Genomic DNA, 13,635 nt, shown 5'->3' with positions numbered 1-13,635 from the left:
AGTTAGCCCTTTAAATTCAGCTTCCAAAACATTATGGTCTAGAAGTTTGGTTACCTATCTTTTGTACGACCATAGTAAGGCATTCCCATAGATTACGGGATGTGACTTTAGAAATTAGAGCAGAATTCTATAGAAAGTGTGATCAACACCAATGGCAACACCACCTTCCTTTCAACATCAAACAGTCTAGCAGTATGTAGATACAGATTATACTTTGTAACCTTTTTATTATTGTCCATCACACCTGACTTTTGACCATGTCCAGCATACTGGTCATTCCCTGTAAGGCTTCCTCCAATCTCCGTAGACGGTCTTCCGCTGAAAGAAGAGGTGGAGGAACCTCGCTCTGCTGCTGCTGGTAATGCTGTATGTCAGATAAGTCTGGAGCTCTTGGCTCCCGCTGCACCTCATCATCATTCGCTTGTCTCTCCTCTGACAATGAGTAAGGAAGTGGAGGAGAGTCTGGGAAAACAAATATTATCTGGAGGTTATTGAAAGCACAGAGTTCCTTTTATCTAAACTAGGCGGTAAGGGATATGCAACTTTAACTTCCATAATGCTTAGACCGTTTAGGCGTTCAATGGTTGGTTGAAGAAGATGGGACACATCACAATATATTGACACATACACTAGTGTTAAAAATATTGGCGTCACTTAGAATATTCTTGTTTTTGAAAGAAAAGAAAATTTTGTCCATTAAAATAACATCAAATGGATCAGAAACACAGTGTAGACTGTATAAATGTTGTAAATTACTATTGTATCCAGAAACGGCTGATTTTTAATGGAATATCTTCGTAGGTGTACAGAGGCCCTTTATCAGCAGCCATCACTCCTGTGTTCCAATGGCACGTTGTGTTAGCTGATCCAAGCATACGCGTAAAAGGCTAATTGATCATTAGAAAACCCTTCTGCAAATATGTTAGCACAGAATTTCCTCACCCAAGTGACCCCAAGCTTTATGAATCAGTGACATATGATTTCTGAGGTCTGAAAAACTTATGTGGCCCTACATCTTATTCTGTGGATGTAATGGCCCACTAAAATAAGTCACCATGAAGTTAACTGCCGAATTGTGTGTGCACAAGAATATATATATTTTTGTGTATGTGTAATAAATTCCAGGTTAGATATGAATTGCACGTGTTTACCCGCGTGCATAATGCAGTCTATATGTGTAGAATGGAACCGAATTAGTGAGTATGCACAGCAACGGAGACAGAAAATGTGTGTTTGGGTATTGCAGCTTGAGTTTAGTCTATTTCATGCCCCTGTGGGGGTTCCATGTAAAGACTAGCAACCTCATCTCACCCACCCTGTGACCTCAGCTAGAGTCACCAGAAGGGCTGATCCCTCCAGTGGGACCGGACTCTGCTCTGTGTGGACAGGAGGCTGAACACTAACTGTAGGGCATTGTTCGGAAAGGAAGGCAGCACATTGACTCCAGAACAGCAGGAGGGAGGGGAAGCAGCAAACTATCCATTTTATGCAAACATCTCTTACCAATTAAGGGTAAATCTGACATTCTCATTTATGATGATTTATGGTGACTGTTAACATTTTTAGAAACAAAAGAAAATATGCTATAAAGTGGAAGTTAAATATGGAAAGGCAATCACAAGTAAGTTATTTCAAGTAACCCTTTTCAAGCCAGATGGGTGAGCGGCTCACTTCTCAGCAATGCATTTATGGGTCCTGTGGCTAACATTAAGTGAACAAATTGGTCTGCATTTCTTTCAAGAATAGGGCTTGATACAACATTAATTTCTTAAAATAATATAGCAACAAAGCTAGGGCGCAGATCAAAAGGTTATTTAATTTGTTTTATGGGTATTTTTTGCCAGGGAAAATAGTTCAGTATAACGCTGTGTTGTGCGTTTTGTTTTTCTTTTTAGTGAAGTACAAAGAAAAGCATGTAGCAATCAGTAATAGACGCCCCATTTGTCTCTGAGGCTAAAACATGAATGTGGAGGGAGGTGGCAGCTATGAAAGAGTTGTCACTGGGGCCATGGGCAGGAATTCTGATTGATGTGGGAAGCAGGAGGGGCCACGGCCCTGAGTCTTGTTAGCAGGATGAAGAGGTCTGAAGCCTTTTAATCAGAGTAATGAGGCGGAACCAAAAAAGGCCTTCAATCAGTGTTTGGGAACAAGCAAACAGTGCCATATAAACTGTGCTGCCAAAAAGGACAAGGGGAAATGGAAACCTTTTGACAGCAGATACCCCTTCTACTCTGCACGTGTTCTACATGTAGATGAGCGTTTAATAATGCTTCTACTACCCCCTTAATTTTAAGTGGAAGAGTTTTCCATTATTATTATTATTATCCTTTATTTATATAGCGCCAACAGTTTACGCAGCGCTTAATACAATACATAAATTCAAGGGATATGACAAGACAAGAATTGACAGACTAAGACAAACCGATACATTTGGTGGAGAGAGCCCTGCTCGCAAGCTTACAATCTAGAGGGAAATGGGGTGACAAACATAAGGCATAGAGAAAGGGTGAGAGGTAGTGTGGTGGTTGTATCGATGACAAGGAAGTTCTAGCAGCTAAGATGGTATGCTTCTCTGAAGAAGTGGGTTTTTAGATGTTTCTTGAAAGTTGGGAGGGAGGGAGAATGCTGAAGGTTCCTTGGGAGTAGATTCCAGAGATATGGGGCAGCTCGAGTGAAATCTTGTAGACGGGAAAAGGAAGAGGTGATGAGTGAGGAGGAGAGCCTTAGCCCATGGGAGGAACGTAGGGATCGAGTAGGAGAGTATTTGCTAATGAGGTCAGAAATGTACGGAGGAGCAGTATTATGGATGGCCTTATATGTCAGTACCAGGATCTTAAATTTAATTCTAAAGGTAATTGGGAGCCAGTGGAGGGTTTCACAGAGGGGGGAAGCAGAAGAGGAGCGACGTGCAAGGAAGATGAGCCTAGCAGCGGCATTTAGGATAGACTGTAAAGGAGAGAGTCGAGACAGTGGAGTGCCAACCAGAAGAGTGTTGCAGTAGTCAAGACGGGAAATGATAAGGGAATGAACGAGGGTTTTTGTGGATTCTTGGGTGAGGAATGGGCGGATACGAGAGATGTTTTTTAGGTGCAAGCGGCAGGATTTGGCGAGGGACTGAATGTGAGGGATGAAGGAGAGGTTTGAGTCAAGGATGACCCCAAGGCATCGGGCCTAGTTAGTAGGAGAGATAGTCGTGTTGTTAATGGTGATAGAGAATTCAGGTAGTGGAGTGGAGATGGAGGGAGGGAAGATAATGAGTTCAGTTTTAGAAAGATTAAGTTTCAGGTAGTGTTGTGACATCCATGAAGAAATAGCAGACAAGCAATTGGTAATACGGGACAGGAGAGATGGAGAGAGATCAGGAGAACCCACCATAACATATGTAATGGTATTTCTCGTGCTACCCCAAGCCTCAAGTATTAAGCCAGTATTACAACCTCATGCTGACGAGTCCCATTATGGAGGAAACAGCTGTCCATGAGCGGTGATCCGGCTACTGCACCTCTTCCCGAGTTTTGTCTAAAGGCTGTCATGTACAGCGGGCAATTACTTTCAAGGGATCCATGTATAAAGTGGATATAGAGGCAAAAGGTGATCATTGTTGACCTTATTTGCATGTGCCTACCCAGAGTGGTTGTGGCAGCACCATGATATTTCTGAGGGAAAAACAAGCCTTCTGGCTTGTCTGGTGTCTGTAGATGAGTGTTTAATAATGCTTCTACTACCCCCTTAATTTTAAGTGGAAGGGTTTTCCATCACCTTTACCCACCATAACATATGTAATGGTATTTCTCATGTTCTACCTAAAAATAACATCTTATTTCTAGTGTGATTTTTCTGTCATAGGCGTTCTTGAATTATTTCACCGTTCTATAACTCCAAGCAGTTGAGTTAGAAGGGCCTGCCACCTTTTCATTAGTGTAATATTTTTTGTCTGCATTTCATAAAGGTCCTGCTATCTACCCTCAAAGCACAGTCCCTTCTTCTACTATCCAGATCCTATGGGCACAATAGGAGTTGTGATTTACTTAGTAGGGACTACCAAGCCTTTGGTGTGCAGAAACGACTTCCAGTACCGTATTGTGTGAATAACCCCATTCATTGACTAGACTGTCTTGCTATGGATGCACGTATTTCCTGTTCAATAATTACGCACATATGTTTGTGTGTGCAAAATCTACTTTCATACTGCAGTAGACCATAATGTATACATTAACCTTCTGCACGCCTGCATATATGACATCCTCCCTGCTGGAGCACAGCTGCGTGTGCAAAAACCTCGTTCGGTGATAGACAGTGAAAATCGGCATGTCTTTGTTAAAATCAAACACTTTTTAATTAGATGCTGACGTACTATAATTAACAAAAAGCAAGTCAGCAGCTCTGGCTAAAGTTAAAGTTGCAGCCATATAAGAAGTGTTCATAAGCGCATGGTATGGGTATCATGTTAGGCGAGTATGCAAAAAGGTTGACCTAGCTATCTAGAAATCATGGAGATCAGTTTACAGGGTATGGTGCTCATACAGTATATAAAAGAACTAGGACTCGATGGAATTTGACAATAGTGGCTATAGAATATGAAAAGCATGTTTTTCCTTCTTCTTTTAAAGAAAGATGGTGCCCTGGCAGTTTTTTAAAGGTTATTCTGCAAATAAAATTCTAAACAGTGCAGGAAAATCCTAGTAAAACACACACTTTACATAACATAAATCAATGACTTCTTACAAGCCATATTTTTTTTCAGCATCTGCATGTCCAGATTCGACATGAGAATGCCAGCTGTTCCAGAAAAGGAAGTCAAGTTTCCAGAATTTAAAAACAAATAACTGGTCCAATCAGACTCACCATTAATTGAAGCGCAACTGTCATCAAAAAATGCTACAGTGTCTCTTGTGGTGTGGTATACACTGGCAAGTCAATTGGCTAGCCGCTAGGAACAAATATGACTATAATGATGAATAAATGGTTAAATAAAGAGACTTATTGACAAAAAGACTGCACAAATAAAGCCCAAATCCAACAGGAGAGACTTATATTCTGACAAATATTTTAAATTGCCAAAAAAGAGTGTCTAGAGGGCAGTGTTATGTTGATGTTTCACTTTATAACTGGCATTTAAGGCTGTAGATTACAGTGATATACTTGTACCCGCTGAGCATTAAGTTCCTAGAGAATAGGGGATAGAAGGACAAAATTACCCACTTGTCCTTGCGGTCTCCACAATCTGAAAATGATGCAGTTAGTCAGACATTTACTTAATGAATGACAAAGCATGTTGCACGTGCGGAATAAAAAATACATTTATGACATGGGTTATGAAATTAATTGATAAAATCTAATTTCACAATAATATATAATATGTTTACCTGAATGGTTCTCGCAATGCCAAGGTCTGTGAGTGAGCCCAGTTGGAAAAATTTCAGCTGTCTGCCAGTATCCCTGGAAGGAAAGGAGCGACTGTCAAACTACTTTACATTCTCCATAATCTGAAAATAATAAGGAAGACTCAAGAGTCTCTCATTACACATATTTACCTCCAAAAGTCTAGATCAGACATGGCTGCTACAAATGTGCATCTGACATCTAACATTTTGGGGTATTTAATACAGATTTTTAGGCTCAATCCATTTCTGCCCCTATGAGGTAGCTGTAAAGCTTACATAAATTGATTATAGAAATGTAGCATTTAAACCATTGGTATCTTCAAACCATTCTTTATTATTTATTTATTATTTGACCTTGTGATATCCCATCCCCAGTGATTCAATGTGAAACATAGAATTTGGCCCATCTAGTCTGCAAGTTGGACTCGTTGTTTTGTATAAACAAACAATATATACCGAAACTCACTTAAAACTGACATAAAGTCAAGGAACATTATAAATGTGATATTGACAAAAATCTGGTTTTCAGAGTATTAAACATTTGTAAAAAAAAAAAAAAGGTTCCATTATCAATATCTAAAGGTACACAGTTCATTCTGCTGAATGAATTGCAGAGAAGCCCATGTCTGTTAAGACAAGAGGATTTAAGTAATACATTAGATATATGTCTTAATAATGGAGCATTCTGAATACTTGAGTGAATGATGTTTAGTATATGGCAAGTGAGAGCATGTTGGAAGATGAGGGTAAAGGTCTAGCTAGGAGGATGCATTAACTGACAAGTACATTAATCTTGATGCAAAAGGATAGGATGTCAGAGGGCTGCTTTTCTGAGGTGGAGATGGTAATGATGAGGGTCACCAACAGCCTTTGTGACATTTCCTAAAAATACTCTTTAACACCAAGTCATTTATACTGGTGTCCTTGTATGTTGAGTGAAGAGGAAAGGTTTGGTTTTTGGAAATGCTGGAGACAATGAAAATCATTGCAAATTAAAGTGAAAGGGGTAAGTCAGATAACAGATGGGCCTATCTTAACCTATAAGAAGCTTGGTGGACAGCAGTAAGAATGATGGCAGTCTTGTGTGACACCATCATTCCATACTTAATAATACTGGAAAGTCCAGGATGAATCAGCAAATGTTCTGATGTCAATATTTGTGTATATTAATATTGATGTAGGTTATAGGTCCTAGTAAGCAGAAACATAGGTAGTGATGTTTTAATAAGAGCATGGTAGGTAATATTATATTGGTGGAAATTTTAAAATACACGGATTCAATGAAGAACCACATCCCAGGCTGCAACTTGATTTTTCTTTGGAGCTGATGTCAGGAGTTTACCTTTGAAAACTGGCTTGGGGTGGGCACTTACCAGGAACCTGCTCTCTTTGTCACCTGGAGTGCTAGCAAAGTTGATCTCCAGATCCAAGGGGAGAATCAGACTCAGCAGTTCATCCTCTCGCTCATTCCCAAACACCACTGGTTCTTCACAGTCTAGGTAGATTGTCACCTTGTAAACATCTATATTTAGTGCAAGACGGACCCACTGGGAACCTGTGAAAGGTGATCCTCCGGGTAGCACCAAGGATGCTGGTTCCATGTTTTGTGGTGTGCGGTATTCTAAACGCAGTTGGTCAGCATGAGTGTCTGATACAAGACGCAGTAGTGGGTGACCGTCCTTTTTTGTAGCAGCTTGAGACCGGAGGGCCAGTAGTGTTCCTTGATTGTTCTTGGCTTGTTTGGCTACAAAGTGCAGTCCCAGAGATCCCTGCGTGCTGGACAACAGATATACAGAGTAGTCCCAAGGAAGAGTCAGGTGGGGAACACGTTGACGGAACTTCCAGGCTGAGGATCCTGGATCCCGACCTTTTGATTTAGTGACACCTTTGATAGACCGAGTAACATTCAGGGCTTCCAGAAGATCAATTACTACAAAAAACAAGAGATAGACATGTTCAAATTTTGCAGAGGAAGCTAATATCAATGGCATTTCAAAACACAGATTATGAGAACCAGTTGGTCCATCTATTCTGCCCATTTTTCCTGATGTAAAAACTCAAACTGTAATCAGTCTTAGATCAGTCTGGCCTATATCAATATGCCTATCCAATGTATTTTTAAATCCCATTAACATCTGCTTCTGCTGCTGAGAGGCTGTTTCTTCTGCCTCTCAGTAAAGTAAAACTTCTTTCCAGAGTTCTACAATGGGAATTCACAAAACTCTTTTTTAAAGGCCTTTGTTGCATTCATCCTTATCACCTAGTCCCAGATCACATGACTTTTCAAGTCTCTTCCAGGCCCAGAGTACACTGTGTTCTCCCTTTATTAACTCAATTGGACAATATAACTTTGCAGTGAAAGATCTCCACAACAAAATGAATATAATTTTCTATTATTTGTAACACAATAGGCATCAATACATTTCTTGATACAAATCATGTGAATTCTTTTGTCCGGTTTATAAAGATTATTCGCTGTGCGCTCCATACCTCAGATCTACAAATAAGAAGAATCTCAGACATATGGCTGTGTCTAGATGTGATAAAGGCCGGAATACGATGGCACAGAAAGTTAGGAGCCAGATCTTAAATATCCTAGTAGCCACAACTACCTGGCCCCTGGGGTTTGTTATGTCCCGATATAGGGGATTATTAGGTATGTTTGAATTGCAAATTACCTGTAAACTTTTGAGTGGAGTGATCGTTAGGTATTGAATTGTCTAATTTTAGGTGAGCTTGTCATACTCCACACAAGCTTTTAGCACTTTACAGTTAAACAATAACTGGGTGATATGTCTACACACTCAGCATGGTCACTGCCTGTCCAAATAATATTTGCAGGTGTCTAACGGAGAGAGATGGTACAGATTATGATCAGTGAGGGTTACATGTTTAACAATCCTATGCAGGTATCCCAGTCACTGATTTGTACCCCCCCAGGCTATACTATCACACACAGCCGTTAAAGATGAGTCAGAGAGCAGCAGTGTTCTGGATGGGGGCAGGGTTGGCCTCAGTCCCAGACTTTCAGGCCTCCTGGTGGTACCAGCATCACATGATCAAAAGGTTTCTCAACATATAGCTAAGGTAGCTATATGAGAACAAATGCCTGACTTATTATACTGCTTTGTGGTAAATAGAACGGCTCAGTCTCAATCACCCAGTCTGACACTCTGAGTAATGAGAGTCCATGGAGAAAGGGGTTTTATTAGACGAGCAGGATTTCAGTAGCACTGAGCTAATGAATCGGCTCAGTTTGTTGTTTGAGAGGGGAAAGTCAATGCTAGCCGACATCATTGTATACAGCATATAATTCTCCTGGTCCCATTTTATTAACGTAAAGCATCAAGAAACACAATTGAAAATGTTTGTACTTGTTCTTGGACCACTGAATACAGCATCTGTGCTTTTTCGCACGTGCTATAAAAGACGTAATTTTGCCTGTATTGTAGGATTCATGAGCGTGTTCTTATAATACTATACCAGGGAACTCTCACTGTTTGAACCTGAGTCTCAGGGTTTCTGCCCCAATATCAGAGTCTCGGGTTGAAGGGGCAGATTCTCAGGGTCACACAGCTTGAAACTGACTCTTGTGATCATATATAAGACTCCCAGTTGGTGCTTTTGCTTCCAGTATGTTGACTTAAGTGTATGTTTAAATAATGGAAAGTCAAGGTTTCAATGAGGACAAGTGTTAAAGCCATTTGGGTAACACAATTGGTGAGTCGCTACATAGACTCTTCGCAATGCACTATTAAAGCTCATTTAGAAAGTTCACAGGTGTGTACAGTATAAACTGTCTTCTCTTCTGCACATGCTATGTATTTTCCTTTACTACAAACAATATATGCTGTCATCTGCTGATGTGTCAGTAATGAGATAAGGTTTTCTGTACTATGTCCTATGATGGTCTATTTCAGCTATCTTCTACCTTTACTGTAGAAGTTTCTCGCATTAGCCCCAGTCTATCATCCGTTAACTTTAAATCATGCCCTCTAATTCTGCAATTCCTATTTTTTATGTAAAATGCTTCCCTCTTTGAGTTTATTCAATCCCTTGAAATATTTGAAGGTTTCCAGCTAGCTTCTCTTAGGGTGTATTTACTATTTTTCTATATGTTGTGTTTGATACCAGCAGTCAGCTCCAATGCTGGCTCGGTAAAATCTGCAGGACCAGGGTGTATAGAGACCCCCATGCGTGTACACAAGAAGCCTTCCTATTGATTTGCTTTTTTATTTTTTGTTTTTTAAGAATGCGTATTTACACACTCACAGAGTGCTTAAATATTCATTATTCTTTAGTGCAGCTGTCAGAGACAGTAAACTCTTCCTTTTGTGAAGCATGCTCAAATGTTTCCCCCAGCACTGGGTGAGACTCTACACTACAAAACATCTGCTGCTGAAAAGTTACCGATAATATATTTAGTGGTCTTGGCTTCTTCCCTTCTGGATGACGTAATCAGTAATTAAGTACAATGTCCAAGCTCTTATAGGCCCCAGTCCATAACCCTGAACCCCTTATGCTATAAGAACAACACAGAATACTGTACTCCGCGACCGTGAATAACACCTGATCTTTGTAAAAAATAATCCACAGAATGTGTACCTATCTAAGTATTAAAATACGATATTGACACTATCTAAAATGTTGCAAATAGATTATAGATCACCTAAAATTTCTAAGCATTTGCTTTTGCTCCATAACAATCCTACAAGTTATTATTAAAGGATTTTCCTTATAACATAAAGTCAGTCTTGGTGAAAACTCTAGATTGTAAGATAGTTTGAGCAGGGCCCTCCTCACCTGTTTTTGTATGTCATCTTGTTACATTATACACTGTTATGTGCTGTCTACCCTTTTGTACAGTGATGCGGAATCTGACGGTGCTATATAAAACAATAATAATAACAATAATAATAAACAGAAAGCTCTGGGTATACCGTCTTACTCACCATTGTCATCATAGTATTGAAGTTGAAGTTCCAGGTCATCGTTCTCTGGATGTTGGCAGAGGCAATGGGTAGACAGGAGGACGAGTGGCAGGAATACACTCCAAACTATGGACAGCATGGTTCACAATCTGATGCCACAGGTTCCAGAGACTAAATATACATGACAAACTGAGACCAAGATTACCTAGAGAAGGACACACTGTAGATATGTCTCCAGAAGGTACCTTGCGCAGTGCCACTGACTGGGATACTAGAAAAGCACCACAGCACGGGCAGTCCCTGCAATGTGCCAGTGCTGAAATTGGCATAAGAGGGGAGAAAGAAACAACCTAAAATCCAAAAGGGTCTGTGAAGGCACTCCCAAGAATAACAGGTGCTTAATGTACAAAACAGTTCATACCGTCAGTAGATGGTGTCCTAGACAAATGAATACCTTTACCAGTCACATCTCTGGTGAGAAACGGTTATAAATCCATAAAGACAATAATCATCTGTGTGCATTTTAGAGCTGAGAAGCAGCAAAAGTCCTCCAGATGTAGCTTAGAGTAAACTAGAATTAGGATTGACTTTCAGAGGTTGCAGATGCACCTGGATGAGGTTCATGCACAGCAGTAGTAGGAGGTTCTGTCCAAGAATGTCTTGCAGACGTAGTTTTCTATTGGTAAAGCAACACAGAAACTGTGCCCTGACTTAGATGGCAAGCAGAAGTCCTTAGGTGCTCTGCTCCTCTCAGATGCCCCCTGCTCTTTAGGGTCATTAACAGTCTGATGAAGCTGCAACCCGTCCTGTAACACAAAAAAACAGGAAGAAAAGGACTGCTAAGTAAAGTTTATCCCCTCTGTGCCTCTTTCATCCCTCCCCTTTTCTGCCTCTCTTTCTATAGCTAGTCCTCCCCTCTATCTATCCCTTCTTTTAGTCCATTATTCTCAATGTAATCCTTTCCTCATTCTTTTTTTGTCCCACCTACTCCACTATCCCACCCTCCTGAGATCCTCTTATTCTCTCTTCATCCCTCCTGATTCATTATCTATATATCCCTCCCCTCCTGAAACCCTCCTCTGACATTCACACCAAATTCCTTTTCCCATCTCTTTGGATATAGTAGTTTGTGCTGTTGGGGGTGGGGTATGAGGGAGAAAGCTGCATATGCATTTGGATCCACCTCAAGAAGCTGGTTCAGTCTTTGCACACTGAGTAGCCAGCAGCTCAGGGGTTAACCCTTGTGGTAGGAATCTTTCAGGCTATTTTAAAATAACCCTTCTTTTATTGCAATGTTTGGGGGGGTTCTAATGCTACAATTCTTCATTTAAGACTGCAGCAATAGCCCAGCGTGTGTGTCCAATCCATCTACCCACAGAGATCCTTATCATCAAACTATGGTATTCCCACACATTGCTGTTCCCCTAAGTGACAGGCACTCACTACTACCTCCTATAAATACTTTATACAGCTGCAATCAAGCTAACCCGGCTGCTTCAATTGAAATCTAAAGGTTTACTCCAAAGCCCCTTCTTAGATTGCAAGCTCAGCAGACTATGATGTGCCATGTTTAATTTTTTTGTAATAATCTTTTTATGAAAAATGTATCACAACTTTAAAACTCACAAATCAAAATGACAGTCCATTAGATGAAATACCAGATTAAAACATGTCACTCTTTATAGAATTTAATTCTATGTCCCAATTCATTGCAATGTAGCTACTATAAAGGTAAACGGAAATTCTAAAATAGAATTAACAACTTATCTTTGCAATGAATTTCAGCTAGTCACTTTGATGTTCAACACCTATAATAATAATAATAAAAAAAACAAACTTATCACTTATGGTAGATACATGTAAGGTGAATTTACTTTTGTAGGCACTAAGAGTGGGATAAATTATTAAAGAGGCAATACAAATAGTTGGGATGCTAAAACTCAACCACTTCTAAGTAGAGGACAGGGTTTGTAAATGTATTCATATATTACATCCATTAATAATCCATTGTGATGCAAAAGTGAGGAGAAGAGCATAGATCAGTGTCCTGGCATGCAAAGTGTTAAATAGGCAAGACTAATAGAGTTACAGGTTGGTAAAGAATGTGATCACGATGCTCACTGCCGATTAAATGATATTGCATTGGCCACTTAAAATACTAAAATCCATTTGCTTGCATTGGTTCTTTGTAGTATTAAGTCTTGTTATTCCTGTAAATCCAGTGGCGTTTGGGAGCAATAAATTGAGAATGTATTCTGTTATCTTTATTTGACATTTGCACCTATATGGCATTGCTGAGTAATCCTTGAACCAGTGGATTATGATTGCTTACTCAGCAGAAAAGAATGTCTTTCATCACTCTGAAGACTAATTCCATTGTTCTGCAAGCTGTATGGAGGTAGGAGACTGACTTACTTTCTAAAGACCCTGTATAACATCATACCGCCTCCCTTTAAAGCCAAAAATGTCATTAAAAATGTAATGTCTTGTAAAGCATTAAAAACATTAGAGATGTTCCAGCCATTGCTCTTTAATCCATATGACAGGTGAGAGGTCCATTCACAGTTCCGTTTTGCCCCTTTTTGCATATAAATGGAGGGGATTCAGAATTTGCCTGTTCCCCAGTTATCTTCCATGCAGGATATGCATCCAGTCTAATGCATCTTAACACACATGATATACTTGCTGCCAGTCAGATCCAGTGCCGCCTCTGGGATGCCGAGGACATAAAGGGCCACTCCAGCCATAATATACACTTTAATACGCGTGGAAGGTGAGTGTTCTCTTTACATTACCAGTTTTCCCCCCTTTGCAGAATGCCCCCTATTTTTGCCTCTCTCCCTGCCCCCAGTGTTTGGCTAAACACATTCCCTCCATGCCAAAGGGCACACATGCTATAGTCATCTGCAGACAGGCCTGCGCAAGATTTCCAAGGGGTCTAACCTGTGGCATATTGATCTTGGGGCTGCCCTAGGCCTGACCCAGCACTCCCAGTCGCCCCTGCTGTGATTTCATATTGGTCCCTCCTTTTCCTATAATGCATCGTAACGGAGGCAATGCTGACTCTGCACAGCTCTCCATACTGTAAATTGGCCAGTTGGGGAGATCAGATCTCCCTTTTAACCAGCAAATTGAGCAGCGGCACAGCGAGGGGGGCAGATCACCCAACAATGTGATCTGTGTGCCCGGTTTTATGGCAGTGAGACTGCCACCCCCAAGCACAGTTGGCTTAATTGGAATATGTCGCCAGGTCTAATAAAAGCCCCCTGCGCACTTGTGCGGTCTCGTTAGACCCCTTGAAAGCAACCCTATTCACGTTA

The 13,635-nt window shown here is 40.5% G+C and overlaps 1 protein-coding gene across 1 annotated transcript in view; it reads right to left on the bottom strand.

Annotated features, from left to right (window-relative positions):
- The window catches only part of LOC149298738 (kielin/chordin-like protein), a 44,082-nt gene extending 33,628 nt beyond the window's left edge, over positions 1 to 10,454 (bottom strand). Inside the window, exons 1-4 of the mRNA XM_089487255.1 lie at positions 10,337 to 10,454; positions 6,758 to 7,314; positions 5,367 to 5,439; positions 245 to 462 (exon numbers count right to left, since the gene is read on the bottom strand). Coding sequence (XP_089343381.1) covers positions 245 to 462; positions 5,367 to 5,439; positions 6,758 to 7,314; positions 10,337 to 10,454 — 966 coding nt within the window. The remainder of the gene's footprint in view (positions 1 to 244; positions 463 to 5,366; positions 5,440 to 6,757; positions 7,315 to 10,336) is intronic.
- Between the last annotated feature and the right edge of the window lie 3,181 nt (positions 10,455 to 13,635).

This window comes from Sceloporus occidentalis, unplaced genomic scaffold (assembly GCF_023333645.1).
Source record: "Sceloporus occidentalis isolate IW3139 unplaced genomic scaffold, rSceOcc1.0.p SCAF_31, whole genome shotgun sequence".
In the NCBI taxonomy this organism is placed as follows: domain Eukaryota; kingdom Metazoa; phylum Chordata; class Lepidosauria; order Squamata; family Phrynosomatidae; genus Sceloporus; species Sceloporus occidentalis.
This window is presented reverse-complemented; position numbering and strand designations above follow the sequence as displayed.